Below are 20,824 nucleotides of genomic sequence, written 5' to 3'. Positions count from 1 at the left end.
TGTGGTATCATTTTCTATTTTTTTTTCTATTTTTTTCTATTTATGCACTAATTTTGGACCTTTTTAAAAAAATTCGAAAAATCATTTTTTAATGAATGTTTTGCTATTTTAATCATAGAATATGATGTGTTAATCATAGTAGAACATGTTAATGTGCATTTTACATATTTGTGATGCATTTTCTATTTTTTTCTATTTACGCATTAATTTTGGCCTTTTTTTTAAATTCGAAAAATCATTTTTTTAATGAATGGTTTGCTATTTTAATCATAGAATATGATGTGTTAATTATAGTAGAACATGTTAATGTGCATTTTACAGATTTGTGGTGTCATTGTATAATTTTTTTCTATTTTCAAATTAGTGACTTTATGTTTTTATTTGCTTATATTGGACAGGTTTTGGAGCTTCTTAGGGTTTAGTTAGAACATAAAATCATCTTTATTGACATAGGTCATACACTCATACTCATATCTAATCTATATCTAATTATCTAGTATCTACCTAAACCTAAAGAAATGTCTGGGTCTGGCCAACAACAAGTGAGTGAGGATATTGGATGGCAACATTGTGAGAGGGTTGGTGGTAGTAGGCACCAAATGAAGTGCAATTATTGTGATAGAATAGTGACTGCTGGAATTACCCGTCTCAAACAACATTTGGCACATCGAAAGGGTCAAGTTGCGGCATGTATTAGAGTACCGAAAGAGATAATGCTTTTAATGCAAGCTAGTCTGGATGAGTCGAAGGGTAAATGTGTTGCTGTACAAAAGAAGAAAGATGATGTTTTGGATGCAGCTCGACAGGAGGTGTTTGGTCCTAAATATATGGGCGTTCGTGATGAAAATATTATTGATTCTGACGAAGATTCAGATCGGGAATTAACTATAGCTAGGAGAGAGAGCTTGCGTCTAGCTCGTGAAGAGGAAAGCTCGAGAAGAGGAAGAACGTCGCTACATGTTTGGCATGCATGGGTCAGTGCGTGATACGGGGGGGGAGGGCAGTGGAAGTGGGAGTGGGAGTGCAACTGCTTCTGCAGGTGGGGTAGGTTTGGTGGGTTACGATGTGTGTTTAGGAGTTGACGGACTTCACGTGATGCCCCTATACGTTTGGATGAAGAAGTAAATGAGCCTAGGAGACCCTCTATTGATCCAATCCTGTTTAGGAAAGAATTAACTAAACAAAAGAAGATAAAACAAATGTGGAGTAGAACTTCCATTGAGAAATTAGGTAGAGCAACAGCAAAGTTATTTATACATGCCAACATACCTCCTAACGCGGCCAATTCTCCATATTGGCAGGTGGTAATTAATACAGCAGCAGAAGCAGGTGAAGGAATAAAAGCTCCCACGGCTAAGGAGATTAGGGGAAAATGGACAGATGCAGAGTATGTGGATGTGAAAGCATACGTGGCTACCTTTAAACCTGTATGGCAAGCCAGAGGATGCACGATCATGTGTGATGGTTGGACTGGCCCAACTAGACGCAGCATGATCAACTTCATAGTGTACTGCCACTTAGGAACTATATACCACAAGTCGATTGATGCCTCAGAGGTAACAAAAGATTCTAATTATATTACTGGACTAATGGATAAAGTTGTGAAAGAGATTGGATAGGAGAATATAATGCAGATTGTGACAGATAATGAAGCATCATATAAGCTTGCAGGACATATGTTGATGAATAAGAGAAAACATCTTTTTTGGTCACCATGTGTTGCCCATTGTATCGATCTTATATTGGAAGATATTGGGAAGAAAAAGAATGTTAAGAAAATGGTCGAAAGGGCAAGAGAAGTGACGACGTTTATTTACAACCATAATCAAGTAGTCGCAATAATGAGAAAGTTCACGAAAGGACGAGAGTTGTTGAGGCCTGCGGCGACTAGATTCGCAACAAACTTTATAGCATTAGAGAGTTTATTCCAGCATAAGGGAGAGTTGAGTGAGATGTTCACTTCCCGAGAATGGCTCAACACAAAACATGGGAAGAAGACATCAAGGACACCAATTGAAGTTGCAAACACCATACGAGACAACAAATATTGGAAAAGGGTCAAGTCGATCCTAAAGGTGATGGAGCCACTAATGAGGGTACTCCGTCTTGTTGAAACCGATGAAGCACCTACCATGGGCTTCCTATACGATGTCATGGATAAGGCAAAGTTGGCAATTCAACGTGATTGTAGAAGCTGGGAGTCTTATTGGAGGATGATCGGCAGGAGATGGACAAGACAACTCCATCACGATCTTCATGCAACAGGTTACTACCTAAATCCTAGGTATAGATATGCCCAATCATTTGTTGCGGATGATGAAGTTCGTGTCGGGCTAAAAAATGTGATAAAGAGATTAGAATCTGACTTAGATCTGCAAATAAAAGCATTGAATGAATTAGATACATTTGGAAATTGCCTTGGTAGCTTTGGAAATGCTCTTGCACAGCATGCAGTATCTAGATTGCAACCAGCCGAATGGTGGATTAATTTCGGAGAGAGTACGAAGGCTCTCCAAAAAATTGCAATAAAAGTTTTGAGCCAGACAACTTCTTCCTCTAGCTGCGAAAGGAATTGGAGTTGTTTTGCGCTTATTCATTCAAAGAATAGGAATAGATTGCAGACTAGAACATTAGATAGACTTGTCTTCATGCACTACAATATAAAACTAAGAATGCGATGACATCATAGGAGCATTACAACTGCCGATGACAGAGACTACTGTCCAATAAATTTGGACAATATTTATGATGAGGATGACCCACTTCTACCTTGGTTGGAAACAAGGGAAAAGCAAATTGAAGAGGATAGTGAAGAATTGGAAATTGATAACCCAGAAATACGCAGAGCACAACAAGAGAGTCGTGCAGATGTGTTGGACCCAGTAAGAGGGGCAGCGTTTATGCCAAGTACGGGTACGGCTCAAGATCAACAAAAGAGTACGAGCAGTGGTAGCGTGACCGTGTCGGATGATGGTGACGATGACCCCCCTGCCCCTAGTGCTGGCACTTCTGGTGTTGCTCAGCGCCCTATACAGCCGTCTACAGATCGCGATGCCGATGAACATCAATGAGGTAGTACACGGGCCATTACGCCCCCGTATCGCCGTTACGCCCCCGTATCCGTATCGGTTTCGAAGGGCACCATTACGGCAACCGATACCGATACAGGATACCTTGTATGGAAGACAGTTATTAGATTGGGTCCCAAGTTCAAGGAGAGGGTTGGTTTCTCCCCAAGTGAAGGTTTGTGGATCCAATTTTTAGAGGATGTTTGGACGAGTGAGAGGCTGCTTCAAGATCATTTTCCAAGGTTGGCTAGGCTATCTTTGTATGAGAATATCCCCACTCATTGTTGTTCTCTATCAGGTGATGGAGGGGTTTGGCTTCCACCATGTTGAAGGAATTTTTCACGAGTAGAAGAATTCACTCGGTTGCTGAAGTGGCTTCATTACATTCAGCCTTCTAGACTTACAAGGATCCTCCAAAAGTTTTCGCTTTCACATGGTTGCTCGCTAGATGAATAACCCTGACTAAAGACAACCTTCAGAAACGCGGATTGATCCTCCCTAATGCTTGCCTTCTGTCTCAAATCAACAGAGTCCATCCACCACCCCTTCTCCACAGCTATCTGGAATGCCATCTGTGCTAAGTTCTAGGTGAACTAGGTTTCTCATTGGCGCATGCCTGGCACAACCTAGGTCTTGACAAAGACTCTACGTCCCTATGGAGGCTTTTTGGATTGGCCTCCTTATGGGTTGTCTGGCGCGAAAGGAACCTTCACAACTTCATTCCAACTCGCCTAATGTTGTAGCTGCTCTCATGATCAGAGAAGTTTGAGATTGGTCCATCTGTCTCTCTCAAAGACAGCTCGCTTGTCTCCAACTTCCTGGATTAGAGTTTCTCCTCTCTTGGCCTACAACTTAAGGTTTGATGTTGATTCTGTCTCGAATTGTATAGGTTTTCTTCTTTTCTATTTATTTGTTTCTTGTTGCTTAGCCTTTTTCTAGGTTTTTCTTTCTTTCCTTTTGTTGTTTTCTGCTTTTTCCATCTTAAGCCCCTATGTTCCATTCTATTTTTCTCTTCTAAATTCTAATATATTGCATCCTTCAAAAAAAAAAAAAGAAAGAAAGAAAGAAAGAAAGAAAGAAAAGAGGATAGTTCGGTCAATTCTTGGTTAACTCCTACAAGTTGCTCATTGGGGCTCCTTTTGAAATGCATAATGGGCACACTACTTTTATTTTTATGGAGCCGTCCTGAAAGTTGATGTCTTTGCTTGGTTGGTGGGGAGGAATAAGGTTCTCACGGTTGACAACCTTTGAAAGAGGAAGATGATTACCAATATCTATTTGTTGTGCATACTTGATGCAGAGTCACTTGAGCACCTCTTTTTACATTGCCCATATGCTGGTGAAATGTGGATTGGGGCTTTCTTTTATTATATGGTTGGCAGAATAGGGTGCGGGGACAAGTGGCGGCACAAGAGAATGCATTGGTTTGGCTAATTTCTGTTGTTGTTAATGGCTCACCCAAAGGCTTCTTCAAAAGCTCGAAAAGTGTCAAGCAAGGGGATCCGCTCTCTCCGTTCCTCTTTGTTGTCATTGCGGAAGCACTAGGTAAAATGTTATCCAAAGGGCAAGAAGTGGGCATGTTTGAAGGCTTCAAGGTGAGTCGATTAGCTCCTCCAATATCCCATATCTAATTTGCAAATGATACTTTTTGTTTTGTAAAGCAGAAGAAGGGAAGATCATCAACTCGAACATGGTCGTTAGGTGTTTTGAAACAGTGTCAAGGCAAAAGGTTAACTTGGCCACGTGATAGATGCTTGGCGTTCATATGGAGGATGATGAGGTCGGTCGCTTCGTTCGTCTTTTTGGGTGCAAGGTGGGGTCTTTCCCCTCAATCCTATTTGGGACTCCCCCTTTACATTAAAAGGAGGGCCAAGCGCCTTTGGGATGGTGGTGGAAATTTTTGAGAAGAAATTAGCTAGATGGAAGGGGCAGTTTTTGTCTCTTGGTGGACACATTACCCTTATCAAGGCAACATCATCCAATCTACCTCTCTACTATATATAGCTATTTAGATGCCTGAAAACAGTCCTTGGTCACCTTGAGATGCTTAGGTGTGAATTCCTCTGGGGCGATTCGGTGTAGAAGAAAATTTTTCATTTGTTGGATTGGGGTGAGGTGTGTAAACCCTTCAACGAAGGTGATGCCAACATCCGTAGTTTGGACCGGTGTTTTAAATAGCAGTAGCATGTTGCGTAGCGTTCGACACTCTGTAGCATGTAGTGTAAATAGCATAGCATGTAGCATAAGCTACATGATACTTCTATTTAAAGTTTAAATATAGAAAAAATATGATAAATAGTAAGAAAAAAGCAATATATATATATATATATAAATTCCTGAAAGATTATTCACTTTCTCAAGTATAAGAGGTTATTAATTATCATTTATCAAAAGCCAATCCACATATAAACCAAATAAAATAATTATCACTTCAACAACTTTCTAAGCAAACCTTTTTAAATTTTTTGAATCGAACCACTTTAATTAATAATGTCTAATTGAAACTACAAGTCACAACTCACAAGGATGAAAAGAAATAAAAATCTCACGGATTAAGAGTATTAAGTACAATACAGATGTCATCTATACAAAAAGGGGTTTTCAAAAACCCTCTTTTGAACCCTTTTTCCTTTAAGTTTTGTTTTGAACGTTTTTTAGCGTGTGCGTTTCACACCAACTATAACAAATGATCACCATAATTTTTAAGTGAAAGTAAACAAAAAATTGTTTAGTTTTAACTTTACATTTTAACTTTTTTTATAATATGAGTTCTAAACTATTTTTAACAAATAGAACTAAAAAAATAAAAAAATAAAAATAAATCTTTTCATCACTCTTCAAAAATAAATAAATAAATAAACTGTAGCATACGCTACAACATTGCACGCTATGTAGCTATAGCGTACGCTAAAGGGGATTTACGCTATTTAGCTACGCTACATACCACTACGGCTACGCTACGCTACAAGAGCTATTTGAAACACTGGTTTGGACTTGATGACCCAAGCCCTTTTGGGCAAGTGATGGTGGCGCTTTGGGTGGAAAGGGAGGCTCTTTGGAGATGAAGTAATCGAAAGAAAATATGGTCATTCAGTGGGGGAATGGTGACCAAGGGAGTCTTCTAGCTACAAAGCATTGGCAATTTGGAAAGGCATCTCTAGTGTGAAGGCTAAAGTTAAGGAAGTTATATATGGTCCTCTCTTCGGAGAATGGGGAGAGAATTCGGTTTTGGGAAAATGTGTAGGGGAAATTTGCCTCTTCACATCATATTTTCGCGTATTGCTCGCCTTGCTCCGAATCGTAGTATCACGGTGAATAGATGGTATGGTACTTGTGGTGAGTTGATTGTTTGAGCACTGCCTTGTCATCGTAACCTTCTAGATGATGAGATAAAAGAGTACTCCACCATGCTAGAGTTTTTGTATCTTTGCAATCCTTCGATGGCGAAATGATAATTCCGTTTGGATCAAAGATGAGTCAAGCAAGTTCTTGATTAGGTATTTCTACTATATGCTTCATATCAGTGGCGAGAAGACAGGAATCATGAGTCATGTGTGGCATTATGGCCAATTTATCTATATAAAAAATATCATCCCTGTAATGGCCCATTATGGGCCATTTTTCCATAATGATTGTAACAGCCTTGTAACCATAACAATCCCCACCACCAATGTTTTAAATATCGACGATATTGGCCCATATATCCCATGATATATCTCGTATCCCACCAATGCGATACGAAACGCATAGGTAGTGTCGATATATCCCACATGTTCGATCTAGTGAGCATTTTCAATTTCTGATCCCTTTTTTTTAATTGAAATTATGTTAAATCAATGTAAAATAATTAGAAATCCATTGGTTATTCATGTTTTGCATGAAAAATCATGGAATTGGAGCTTTAATTTTGATATCCATCGGTTCTTCATGTTCTCCATTTTTTATTTTTTATTTTTGAAATTTTCCTTCAACTAGCTATCAATTAAAACTAATTTCAAAGTATTTAGGAGTGTTTGATAAAATGATCGTCACATACACTCTAAAAGTTATGCATTCAATTTGAATATAGTTGCATAAGTTTGATCAGACAGTGCATAGTTTAGGACCCTATACAAAGGAAACCTACTATGTGCACTTCTTTTTTGAGATGTTATGATTTATAAGTGTGTATTAAGGTCTTTTTTAACAATCCCTGAAGTTTCATTGAAAAATTCAACCAATTTTCCAACGTTCCCATGTTTCCCAAAAGGTGTGATAAATTACCCGAGACAAACGATATATCATGTGCGATAACCAATATGTATCTGTATCCCAAGGATGTGATACGTAACACGATACCGATATTTCAAACACTGCCCACCATTACTGTTGCATAACAACCATTACAGTCATTTTGAAACCCTTTTTTAATACCTTGGTCAGGATCCATTGAGTCTTTTCTTCTTGGTATGGGAGTGGGGTTGGGAAGAAAGGGAGGATGTTTTGGAGGCTCTCTTTATTGGTTGGTGTTTGAGCTTCGTGGGGAGAGGAATAATCAATGTTTTCACAAACAAAGTAGGTTAGTGTCAAATTTCTGTGATAGGGCTAAATCAGATGTAATGGATTGGGGCTCAAATATAAAGGCTCTTGTTGAGCGCCCTCTTTTGGATTTTTTTTTGGTCTACTTAGTAATTGCCTCTTGTATGCTTTCTGGCTTTTGCCTTTTGCCTTTTTATAATAAAATCATTACCTTAAAAAACAATTATAAACCAAATGTATTATGTCCACGGTGAACTATTGTTAGAAGAAATATCCAACATTTTATTTTACATATAGACCATGACTACATTACTCCAAAAACAAAAAATCTGAAAACGGCAGTAGAAAAGTTACTGTACCTTGTCTCTTAAGCCATTTCCAGTTGCCTTAGAACCATTCTGAATAAGGGGCTTCTTCCTTTTCTCGACATGTGTATCTTGAATATTCTTCGCAATCTTGGCAGCATCCTCACTGGGAGGTGGTTGCCCATGACAAATTAAGGAGGAATCATCAGACATTTTTTTAGGCATACAGACAGCTCCCACTGACTCTTTCATATGGTTCCCATCATTTTCTTCCTTGTAAACAATTTCACATTTTATTCTGTCTGTTTCATTTTCTGGGATGTCTGTGGTTTGGCCATAACAATCAGATCTGTCACCGGTATCATCACCTTCCATGGTGCAAGGCATGCCTATTATTAGAGAGCAATTCTCGCCAACATTTCTTGGGCACCCCGGCGAAAGCTGTGAACTGCCCGTGTAGATTTCCCTGTGGAGAAAATTCCATCATTTCTAGACCAGGGGAGCATATGGAAACAAAAGATGCATGTTGTGAATATCCCTAGATTTCAATAGCCACTAACCAAAAGATGACTGAAAATGATACCATCATCTTCTTAACCCTTCTCCAAATGTGGGGTTGGCATTTTTTTCTAAAGATTATTGGGGTTGACTTTTAAATGGTTGATTGGTAAAAGTTTTATGATCAACAGCCACTGGACATCAACGCTCCTCATTAACCCTGGCTTTGGATCCAGCCATGGCAAAGGCTCGCATTGACAACGTTCACATGCCAACACAATCCCACCTAGTACCAACACCCAGCCCCATTAATACATGTGCACCCAAAAGGACAAGCAAGCAAAGGATGATAATAGAGGGACAGCTGCCAAACATACTGCTGATCACAAGGCACGCACGTGGAATTTCCTCATATCGGGCGATAAAACAGACCCATGTTGACACCGAGGCACGGACATGATGCCTCCATCGGAACAAAAGTGGCGAGGGCATGCTTAAGTAATACGCTGCAAAGAATGGCAAGGAGCCCACGAACACATGTTTACCCAATAACACTCTAATGCCAACATAATCATGCCCAACATTGCATGTTAGCCAGCTATAGCCGGTCACACTAAAAGGGAAGTTGAGAATAGTTAGGGCATGTTTGGATCGTGGGAAAAGAAAAGAAAACTGTAATGATTATCCAAAATAATGATTTCCCATGAACATTGATTCCATTTTGGGGTCTTGTTTGGATACTAAGGGGAAATATAAATACAGCTCTAACAAAAGTCACCAAGTATTTTGTGTGATTGCATCTTGAAATCCAATGTTTTCATTCTATCCAAACATGGAAATGTCCCATCATGGGAAAAGTCATCCATTTTCTTTTTTCTTTTTTCCCCCCAATTTTTTATTTTTACAAAAAAAAAAAAAAAAAAGGCCCTTAAGGTCTAAAGCATGCAACCCCAAACAAGCTCTCTAACCATAATAGTAAAAAACACTGAATGAAAAAGAATCAAGAGAGCCTTGCAATTATTACCTGGAAAACCAGTCAGACACAACACTGACATATGGTAGTAAATGAAAATATTCAACCACAGAGGTTGCCACACAAGTATCTACACTCTTCCTGACCAGAGGGCCCTGCAAGCTGCACAGAGAAGTGCATTAGAGGTACAAGTATGAAACAATGCTGAAAATTAACAATTTTTTTATATGCAACTAAAATTTAATAAAATCAAAAGATTAAATGCAAAAACGCAATCAAACGAGGCACCCAAAAGAGATGATGGGTCACCACCATGGCTCTGAAAATTAACAAAATATCCAAAATTTTCAATACATAACTGAATAACCCATCATTAGAAAAACTCTAAACTTGCATGTCTAGCAAATCAATTTCATAATAACAAAAGAACTTTTTGCTGCATTTACATCTCTTGGCCGACATCTAATGCAATTGGGACGTAGTTGAAATAACGTCAAACCTGCTAATAGCATCTTTGATAGGAACTTGTATGACTTCTTCATTGATTGGCTTATTGCACTGCATTAAATAAAACCGAGCAGTACTCTTTTCTTTACTTAATGAGTATACAAAATGCCTTTCCAGAATGGTAAGATCTGTCTGATCAATGCCTGTACCAGAATATCCCAACATATTGTCAGACTTGGCACTAATTCTTCATGCAAAAAAAAAAATGAGAAAGGCAAAAGATATGTTATTTTACTGATGAAGGTGCCAATACTTAAGAACCTCAAAAAAATTACCTAAGAACCCAACCTATCATCAAAATTTGAACAACAACACCTGACATTTTATCAGGGGAATAGAAAATTCTATGACAGTTTAGATTAGGATTATGATAGTAAGTATATGTGTGAAAGGCAATAAAAATGACCATGGTCATAAATCTCCAACTCCTGATAAGCCGTGCAAAACAGCGAAGCAGAGAGCATACATAAGACAATCATACAAATGAATATGTGATCAAATAAATAAATAAATTGTGTCAATGATATGCAAGAAGAGAGAAAATTGACAATCAGTAAAGCAATTAGAAGAGAATGAAGAATGATTATCACTAGTGAAATACTCAAACCAGGGGTTTGAAAAAACCAAGTGATTAGCTATATTCAAAGTTCGGCAGTTATCCGATTCAATCCAAGAGCGAGGAATTAGTAAACCGATGTCAATACTTTCGTGAAATCAATTATCCTTGAACTACAAAACAAAAGGTCACAAACCCTTGTAACCCAAGGAAATAGATATATCATCTCTTTATTAACAAATTTATGATTTCTTAACCAAACCGGACAAGATCTAGAAGCGCAAGACACCTGTGACCTCCTTGACAGCCAAAAATGCAATTTGTTGGAGTGCAGCTTCCCCAGCATCTGATTCATCTCCACACAACCTCTTTGTGACTCTGTTCTTTTTATTTGTGCCTAGCATCTCTGAAGCACCTTCCAGATTATGATATGGCACATCAAGATTTTTTTCCACAAGTGACCAAACCCCCTGAACCATCGAGCTGAATTGCAGCAAGCAATTCCTCTTCATTGAGTCAACCACCAAGATCACAACTTTCGAGACCCGCCATCCTTCTATATCAGGTGCATCCCTTGAAGCATCTAATTGAGTACAAATATTGCAGGCTTCCATGACCATTTCCTCTGTGATTGAAAGCTGTTTGTCCAGATTGCCTGATTTTTCATTGCATCTTTGCATGAATTTCATATGCATCAACAGACTCGGTCTGGCATTTACAGCCACCTTGCAGAACGATTCGAATCCAAGAAATTCGAGCTCTGGATATTGCTTCCTGTGGTAGTAGTTGTAAAGCAAAACAACTGCATGCATCTGAAACAACAGGACCTAGAATTATAACCCCCCAAGTTGAAAAAGTAAATAAATAAACAAACTGAGCAAGTTAGCAAGTCAAAAGTAATTACTAGTTTCCTATTTGATGGGGGCTTTATTGTACATGTGTATGTCCGTGGGCCATGTGCACGAACATGCACACGCACACATAACTATGTCATGACTCATTGATTGTAATCAACCTATGTAATAGACCGTTAGATAGCGCTTGATTGTAATCAAGATATTTATCTATTAAATTGCACCTGTGGGATTTTTGTGCTGTCATTGCTAGTCCCCAACCCAGATAAAGGAGGGGAGGGTTGCATCATGTTGGAGGCTGGCATCAAACTTATGCCATAACTTTCACCATGTATCCGAACAGTCTGAACCCCATTTAACTGGGGTAAGGCTTAGATGATGATGATGGTGATGTTTTTGCGTGAGAAATGCTCATGTGCTCTCAAAGCAATCTTGAGTTATAGCGCTAATGTTGCATTGGACACAGAGACAATCCAATTCATCAATCTGGACTGTCTTACTCCATGGATTTGAGGGAAGAATAGCCCGACAAATATTTTGTTCGGCCCAATTTGGGTGCCAATTCAGGTGCCAAATAGAACCCATCATTGATTTGATAATTGATAAGGTCAAAATCCAGTCCATTCAATGCTAGGCATAATGAAAATAAGGACCTCAAAATAACCTCTTTTCTTCCTATGAACTTCATTAGGTCCAGCATACATTTCATGGGCCGCAACACAAACATGACACTGATCTGACAAATATTAACCATTTATCATGTCCTTTAATATGGATAGTCAAGGTCATTTGCACAAAAATATGTCCAATCAACAATTTGATCCATCTATTTGTTAGGAGCCATTGTGGATTGCTTTTGATTCTAAAGAATACTTTTGTAAGGCAATTTTAACCATCCCATCTGTGGCATGGTAATAGGATTCTATAGAACATATTCCAAATTAAGGATAGATTGGATCATCCACTTAGTGCCATTTTTGCATGGTAACCCATGAAATGTGTTCTGGACTTAATGGACAGTATAGATCAATCGATTGGACTATCCAAGTGAACCAATACAACTGAGAGTGTATGTGTAGGGAAATGTTCCAAGGCCGACCTTCCCATAAGTTATGGTAAGGTTGAGCTTTGTGGGCTGCGCTGGGATGTATTTCAGACATCCACCCCATCCATCAAATATGCTGGCCCCTGTTAGGCCTAGAGCCCAAGATCTAGCCCAATCCATGACTTGGGTAGGCCACACCATAAAAAGCAATTGAGATTCGATGTCAATTGTCAACCCATTAAAAATTTCCTGATTGCTTGTGGGCCCCACACAGACGCGGTCATTACTTAAATAAATGGGGTACAGATTACCATACGCAACCCTTGTTAAAGCAGTTGCAAATGGCCATGGGTCTTCTCTCCCAAGAGAGAGGCCTGGAAACAGCACCAACTATAGAATCTAATGATGGGAAGGATTCCATGGCCAGTTGATTCTATATAAGAGAGTGTCTCAATCCCCGAATCTCCTCACCCTGGCAAGAGAAGCTTTCCCATTGAGCTTGCATTTGGGTGAGGCAGACACGACAGACTTGAGGGCAACATACTCATTTCATCAATGGCGGAATCCAGTATTCTTTTAGCCCAAACCTTTATCTATGGTTGACGCCCACGGATCCAAATTAGTCTCGCATTCAAGTCCAACCAGTTGGACCACAAGTTATATTCCACCATGAGGTTCAGTGAATAACTTAGACCATGTCTAAAAAAAGGAGCTTATCTATTCATCAAGCGGGCCACACCATGGAAAACAATGTCTAACCATTGATAAATAGCAAAATACAAGTGTGGCCCACTCAATGAGTGGATATGGCTGATTTTTACACAATGTGATGCTCATGGTGGGGACAAGCTACTGGATTGGTTGAATGTGGCATGCATTTAATAGATTGGGAGTTATCTGTTGGATGGATCGCAACATGTGGTCCAACCGGTTGGACTGGAGACCTTCTCCTATAGAAAAGAGAATAACAGAGGTATAATGAAGTGAAAGAGAGCAGGAAATAGAAGTGGAATAGTTGGGGATTTGGAAAAAAAAAAAAACCTGTTTGGCCACACATTGTTGTTGAGAAATGGAGGGAGAATCAAGAAGAGAAGCTCTGATAGGTAGAAGCGGATAGACGAGATGATCGATTAGAGCTTGAAGTGCGTCCTCCGTAGCGACTATCTCAGTATCACCCATCTCTCTCCTCCTCTTCCTGCTCCTTCCTCTGTGAATAGAGAAACAGAGAAATAAAAGACGAAATGGATTTCTAGAGGGATTTTGAAGGATTTCTAGGGTTCCATAGGGGTTTTGAAGAGTCGGACAGAGAGGGATTCATCCGTTTTGATGCTCTCTTTCCGGGGACAGGCTTTGGAAAGTGGAAAGGCGCGAAGTTGGGGTGAAGTACGGAGTACGGAGAATATTTGTGCCTGCGCGTTTTCCGCTGCATGTCTTTTGTTGTGCGTTGAGCTACGGAACGCCGCTGGGACATGTACACGAGAGACAATCCAGACCGTCCGACCAGCGGCCACGTTGTGATGGTAGGAAGGAATTACAGCGCCGTTGTAACGGCCCTGCAACGCGTTGGCTCCGAGTCCTTAATGTACCGGCTCTTTCTATTGCCGACACGCTCATCTATTTCTATCTGTCTTTATCTATATCAATGGTCTATATATAACTCCATTAGTTTTGGACTTTTATTCCCATTTTAATAACGAATACGGATCCTATATTTGCCTTATCCAGAAAAATACAGTTTGTCGCGGTCTGTTTGTGCTAGAAATAATTAGAATCGTAGATGAGTTCGTAGATGACTTTTTTATTTTCTTCACCTGAGAACTTATTTCACGAAAAGTGACCTTTTAGGCTTAGACACTGGTATTTTGACTAAAATACTCATGTCTGTTAAGGTAAACTGCTGTAAAAAACAGGGGTCTTTTGATCTTTTTGGATTTATCTGTGTCACTTGAGGTCTACTTTCACAATTAAAATTTTTTTTTGGCTAATGAAATTGGTGGGCAGTACCTGAGGTCTATACACCTCAAGATCCCATTTATGCCATATTATAACATACTACATTTAAACAATTAAACGTGGACTAATCATGATGCAAGAAACTAAAATTTTCAAGCAGAGGATCCGAATTCTTTAATAACTATGGTGAGCAGAGGATAAAATCATCATCATTGAAATAGAGTTCTTTGAAAGGCACCGTTTAGATCTTACGAGTGGGCCACAACAAGAAAGCAATGAGGATGGGTGGTCATTCCCATCTCTGTTCCCTCCTTGCTCAACGCGCCATGGGAGCGGATTAGCGATTATCCGGTAACGGCTCAGTGAGTGTTACCTGCACCGTGGGTGGCTCACCTTCGATAAATTTGTTTCATATCCACGCTGCCCATGTGTTTTTCCCTCTCATTTGAGTACGGGAAAACTTAAGGGGCGTTTGGCACTTGCATGGTATTAGAAGGGATTAGGTGGGATGGAATTGCATTGGCCCGTGCCAATCCCACTCCACGTTTGGGAAGAATAGAAAAGCTTGGAATTAGATCAGGTGGAATTGCATTCGGTCCGTGCCAATTCCACTCAATGTTAGCAAGTTGTGTAGGTCCCACCACGATGTGTGGGCTATATCCACATCGTCCACCCATTTTTCAAGATCATTTTATAGCAAGGGCAAAAAAATCAAGTAGATCTAAAGCTCAAGTGGACCCCACCATAGAAAGCAGCGGGGATTGAATACTTACTGTTGAAAACTTCTTTGGGGTCACATAAGTTTTGGATCTGCCTCATTTTTAGGCCCATGCCATAAAATGTGGTTACAAAACAAATCAACAGTTTAAATATAACACATATATGTTATTCTTAATAGTTTTAAATGATGGTGGGTATATCCATTCAATGTACCACGTATTACAAATGGGAGGTGGAATTAAGCTTATCCCAATAATAATTATGTTTTTTTTATCCCATCCCATCTAATCCTTCCCAATGCCATGCGCCGAACACCCCTAAGCAAATCTAAATCTCAGGTGGCCCACACTATTGAAAAAAGTGATGAATGACTGTTAAAAGCTTTTTTATGCTATAGGGCCTGTTTGGCCAATCAGATTGGATGAGATTGGATGGTATTAGAGTGGATTGCATGAATTTCAAGGTAATGATAGCTGCATCAGTGGATTGGTGCAAGATCTATGGGATTGCCATATCCCAGGATTGCTATATGGGTCTATTTGGCACGCCGGGCCAATCCCAGGGTTAAACCTTCCAATCCCTTTCAATCCCTCAAACCAAACATGTCCCAGCAATTTTGAAGGGATTAGGGTGGATTGGATGGGGTTTAAAGGTAATGATGGTGATGTCAGTGGATTGTCTTGAGATCCAAGGGATTGCTATATCCCGGGATCAGGATCCCGTGTCATGTTTTACACGCCTGGCCAATCCTGGGATCTATCTGCCCGGCCAAATAGGCCCTAAAATTTATGGATCAAGCTAATCTTTGTATTGTCTATTCATCTAATTCTGGTTAACCTTCTCAATGAGCTTGATTGCAAATAAATATTATCAACAGGCAGAATTACAAACAGGATATGCTTGCACTGGGCCATGAACTTTTTAATGATAAGTGCTCAATCATTATTGTTTCTTGTTGTGTGGTCCACCTGAGATTTGGATGCTTAATTTATGAGATTATATTCAAAAATGGGTTGCAAAAACAGATAAATAAAGTGGATGTACAACATATCATCAAGGTCAACCTTATAGTAGGGGTAACACCCTGTTACTTGGACAACACTTAATGTGTGCCCATATGCCACGCCCCCACCCCTATTTTTATAAGGGACGTCGAATTGCATTTACATCCAAGGCTTGATATTTTTAATAAGTTGGATGTGTATGCTTGGTTAATAACATGCCATTAAGGTTTTTATTTAAAACAGTGGAATAGAAAATATTCAAACAACAAAAAATTAAGAATTTGAGAATAACACATCGTTTATACTTAAATTTAACACGTCAAATAAGACAATTGGTAACAACCATAATTCATATAACGATTTACATATTTTTGCGCCCACTTAAACTTACAACATATGAAACTTAGTAGACACTTAGATACACCATTAATCAGGAGAAATATAATCACCCGTTCACACATTGGGTGTGTTTGAATTTTGATGACAAAATTCTTACCCGGGGGATAGAATGTAATAACCTAAGATTCCAATACGCATGCATTTATGTGCATACATGCACACTTACATTCATCTAGGCATTCATACATAATCATTATATTTATTCATGCATTTATGCATACACATGTACATAAAGTATATAAGTTGTAATATGCGTAATTGATTTATTTAATGTATATCATTGATTGATAATTGTATGGTTTATATATATATATATACACACACACACGCGCACGCATGTACATAAAGTATGCAAGTTGTAATATATGCGATTGATTTATTTAGTGTGTATCATTGATTGATAATTATATGATTTTGACGTGTGTGTGTGTGTGGGAGGGGGGGAATGGTACATGAGGTCGAGCGCATGTAAGGCTATTGTGAGGTCGAGTCGTGTCTCGTCTTCAGCCATCAAATAACATATTTGAAAATACACGGGGAAGATGTCTGTACTGTAACAGAGGCGCAAAGCGAAAAACCAGAACCAGCTATAAGCAATATAAATTTGTTAATTAAGCATCCCACTCTTAGTAGGTGTTACCTTATCACATGGGGGCTCACTTTGATGAATTTTTTATATATCCATGCCGATCATCCATTTTTCCAGCTCACTTTATAAAGTTATACCAAAACTCAAGCACATCCAAATCTCTTATGGACCACCCACAGGAAAAGGTAATGAATGACCATTAAAAAAAAAATTAGGCCACAAAAGTTTGGGATCAATCTGATATTTGTATTTTCCCTTCATTCAAGTCTGGTTGACCTTATCAATAGGTGGATGGTAAATAAACATTATGGATCGACTTTTAGTGGGTCTTGGTAAGCTTTTAATGGTGGGTGTTCAATCACTACTTTTCATGTGGTGTATTCTACCTAACATTTGGATCTATTTAAATTTTGGTACAACATTCTAAAATAGACTGAAAAAAAGATGGACAATGTGGATATATAACATATAGTCAAGGTGAGCCCCATAGTAAGGGTAACATGTGTAATCCAGTAACATGTAATATGGTGCCCTACTACTCCTGTGGATTGCGTGGTGTGCACGAGACCTCAGTGGTGCTCGGATGTTATCAAGTTTTGTGGGCCCCACTATGATATGTGTTATATTCATACCATTCATCCATTTTACAAGATCATCTTAGCACATAAATGAAAAAATTGAGGTACATCGAAATCTAAGTGAACCAACACCAATGAAAGGGTCGGGGACAATGATGCCCACCTTGAAACTTCAAAGAGACCAGCAAATAATGTTTATTTGCCATCTAACCTATTCCTAAGGTCACACATACTTGGATTAAGGGACAAAACAAATATGAATTGATCCAAAACTTCTATGGCTCCCAAGAAGTAAGTGTTCGATCCCCTGCTTTCTATATTGTGATTCGCTTGAGCTTGTATCCCCCTCTGTATTAGGCTTATTTATTTATTTTTATTCTATTGGTACACCCCACCTATCAGTTCACACTTCACTGTTAGCCAACCCCACTAGAGATCGATACCAAGACCTCAGTGTTGAAACAAGGTATCTTTCACTCAATATTGGGCTCATGCCCTAAAATGATCTCGCAGAATGAACGTACCACGTGGATTTAACATTTATCATAGTGAGGCCCACGTAACTTACATTAGGGGGTGTTTGGTGCATGGTATTGGGAAGGATTAGGTGGGATGGGATTTTTTTTAAAAAAAATTGTAATTATTACATGTGCCAGGGATTGTCCCCTGTTACGATGGGATAACCTTAATTCCATGCTATGTTTGTAATATGTTGGTACATTGAATGGATATACTCACCATCATTTGAAACTATTGAGAATAACACGTGTTGTATCCAAACCGTTCATCCATTTTGTAACTTTATTTTATGGCATGGGCCTAAAAATGAGGCAGATCCAAAACTTATGTGGCCCCAAAGAAGTTTTCAACGGTAGGTATTCAATCCCTGCTACTTTCTATGGTGGGGTCCACTTGAGCTTTAGATCTTCTTGATTTTTTTGGCCCATGCTCTAAAATGATCTCGAAAAATGGGTGGACAGTGTGGATATAGCCCACACATCATGGTGGGACCTACACAACTTGCTAACATTGAGTGGAATTGGCATGAGACCCAATGCAATTCCATCTAATCTAATTCCAAGCTTTTCCATTCTTCCCAAACATGGAGTGGAATTGGCACGGGACCAAATGCAATTCCATCCCACCTAATCCCATCTAATACCATGAGCCAAACGCCCGCTTAGGCAATTCGCTTTTGATGCCGACAGCTTGTCGTCCATATTGCATGTGGATTTAAGTGGGTTCACCGTGATATTTGTGAGAAATCCACTCCATCCAACCTTTTTTTGTCAGGTCATGTTAAGACATGGGTCCAAATATAATCAGATCTAAAACTCAAGTGGAATGTGTGACAAGAAAAAGTAGGTAAGAAAATGCTTACCGTTGAAACTATTCTAGTGTCCACCATAATGCTTATATGCCATCCATATCATTCACGAGTTCATTCCTAATGGGATGAACTAAAAACACAAAAATATTAACCTCATCCAAAACTTCTGTAGGCAAGTCAATATGACGGAAGACATGAATCTAACAGTTGTCATCTCTGAAGTTAATATGGTGAATGAAGATGTTGAATGGTGGGTAGATTATGGCACTACTAGACATGTTTGTAAAAATTACAATATATTCAATTCCTACGAAATAGTGAGAATAATTAAGAATTATATATGGGTAATGCCTCCACATCCAAGGTTGTAAGAAAAGGGAAGGTACACTTTAATCTAACTTCTAGATAAGTCCTTACTATAAATGATGTGCTGCATGTATCAGATATTAGGAGGAATCTTATATTAAATAATTTACTAAGTTTGGATTTAGACTTCTATTTGAATTCAATAAATTGATTGTCTAAAAATAGGGTATATGTAGGGAAGGGTTATGTATCCAATGGAATGTTCAGGTTGAACCTTATGAATAAAAATTCTTCTTCCGTTAATATGTTTGATTCACATGATGTTTGACATGTTAGATTAGGACATATTAGTTATCGTAGTATGGGTAATATGTTTAATCTTAATCTAATTTCTAAGTATACAAAACCTAATTACAAATGTAGTATTTGTGTACAATCCAAAATAACTAGAAAACTGTTTCCAATGGTAGAAAGAGAATCACAACTCTTAGACCTAGTTCATAGTGACATATGTGAAATGAGCGGATTAATAACGAGAGGGGGAAAGAGGTACTTCATAACCTTTATAAATAATTTCTCCCGTTATACCCCAGTATGCTTATTGAAGAATAAAGATGAGGCACTATAAAAATTCAAGATATATAAGGCAGAAGTTGAGAACCAGATAGACTGAAAGATTAAAATTCTATGGTCAATTAGGGAAGGAGAATATCTATCCTTAAAATTCTCGAAGTTTTGCAAAACTCATGGTAAATTTACCAAATTACAGATCCCTATTCACCCCAACAAAATGGGATAATATATTGGAAAAACAGGTCTCTCATAGACATAGTAAACTCTATGTTAAAAAATGCAGGTTTAAATTCAGGATTTTGGGAAGAAGTCCTATTGACTGTCTGTTTATCTTTAATAGGATACCTCACTCTAAGACTCATAAGACTCCATATGAACTATGGAAGAATAAGATTTCTAACATCTCATACTTCAAGGTATGGAGTTGTAGAGCCTTAGTTCAACTTACTGAGCCTAAAAAATCCAAGATAGGGTTGAGATCTCTTGAGTGTATGTCCATACGATATGCACAAAATAGTAAGACTTATAGGTTTTTAGTTGTAGATTATAATCATGCAATCCCGGTAAACACTATAATAGAATCTAGAGATGCCAAGTTTTATGAAAACTCATTATCTTCTATAACTAGAAAAGAGATAAGGTGTTAAGATCCTAATACAAACAGTAGTTCTCAGCTGCCTGATCAAGATATTAGCAGTCTCGATAAAGAGGACATAGAACCTATAAGGACTAAGAGGATCAGAACAAGTACATCTTTGGACCCGATTTCTAACTTCTTCTAATAGAATGAGATAAAGATAACATAACAGGGGAAGTCATGTTGATATATAACATATAAAATGATCCAGTAACATGCCCTTAGATCTCGAGATGTTTTTTTTTTTTTTTTTTTTAAAAAAAACTATAAATAATGAGATAAATTCTATATTGCAAAATGAAATATGGAAACTTATTAATCTGTCCCTAGGATCAAAACTAATCAGCTGTAAATGGATTTTCAAAAGAAAACTAAGACCAAATGGAACCACAGATTAGTTGCTCTAGTAAT

The 20,824-nt window shown here is 38.5% G+C and overlaps 1 protein-coding gene across 1 annotated transcript in view; it reads right to left on the bottom strand.

The window, feature by feature from the left end:
* LOC131240108 (uncharacterized) overlaps nt 1–13,861 on the bottom strand; it is a 37,090-nt gene extending 23,229 nt beyond the window's left edge. The window contains exons 1-5 of the mRNA XM_058238162.1: nt 13,366–13,861; nt 10,715–11,237; nt 9,862–10,012; nt 9,414–9,524; nt 7,946–8,357 (exon numbers count right to left, since the gene is read on the bottom strand). Of these exons, the coding sequence (XP_058094145.1) occupies nt 7,946–8,357; nt 9,414–9,524; nt 9,862–10,012; nt 10,715–11,237; nt 13,366–13,503 (1,335 nt within the window). The 5' untranslated portion in view covers nt 13,504–13,861. The remainder of the gene's footprint in view (nt 1–7,945; nt 8,358–9,413; nt 9,525–9,861; nt 10,013–10,714; nt 11,238–13,365) is intronic.
* Between the last annotated feature and the right edge of the window lie 6,963 nt (nt 13,862–20,824).

Source organism: Magnolia sinica, chromosome 3 (genome assembly GCF_029962835.1).
Source record: "Magnolia sinica isolate HGM2019 chromosome 3, MsV1, whole genome shotgun sequence".
NCBI classification, from domain to species: domain Eukaryota; kingdom Viridiplantae; phylum Streptophyta; class Magnoliopsida; order Magnoliales; family Magnoliaceae; genus Magnolia; species Magnolia sinica.
The sequence above is the reverse complement of the archived record's forward strand: the minus strand, read 5'-3'. Positions and strand labels throughout refer to the sequence as shown.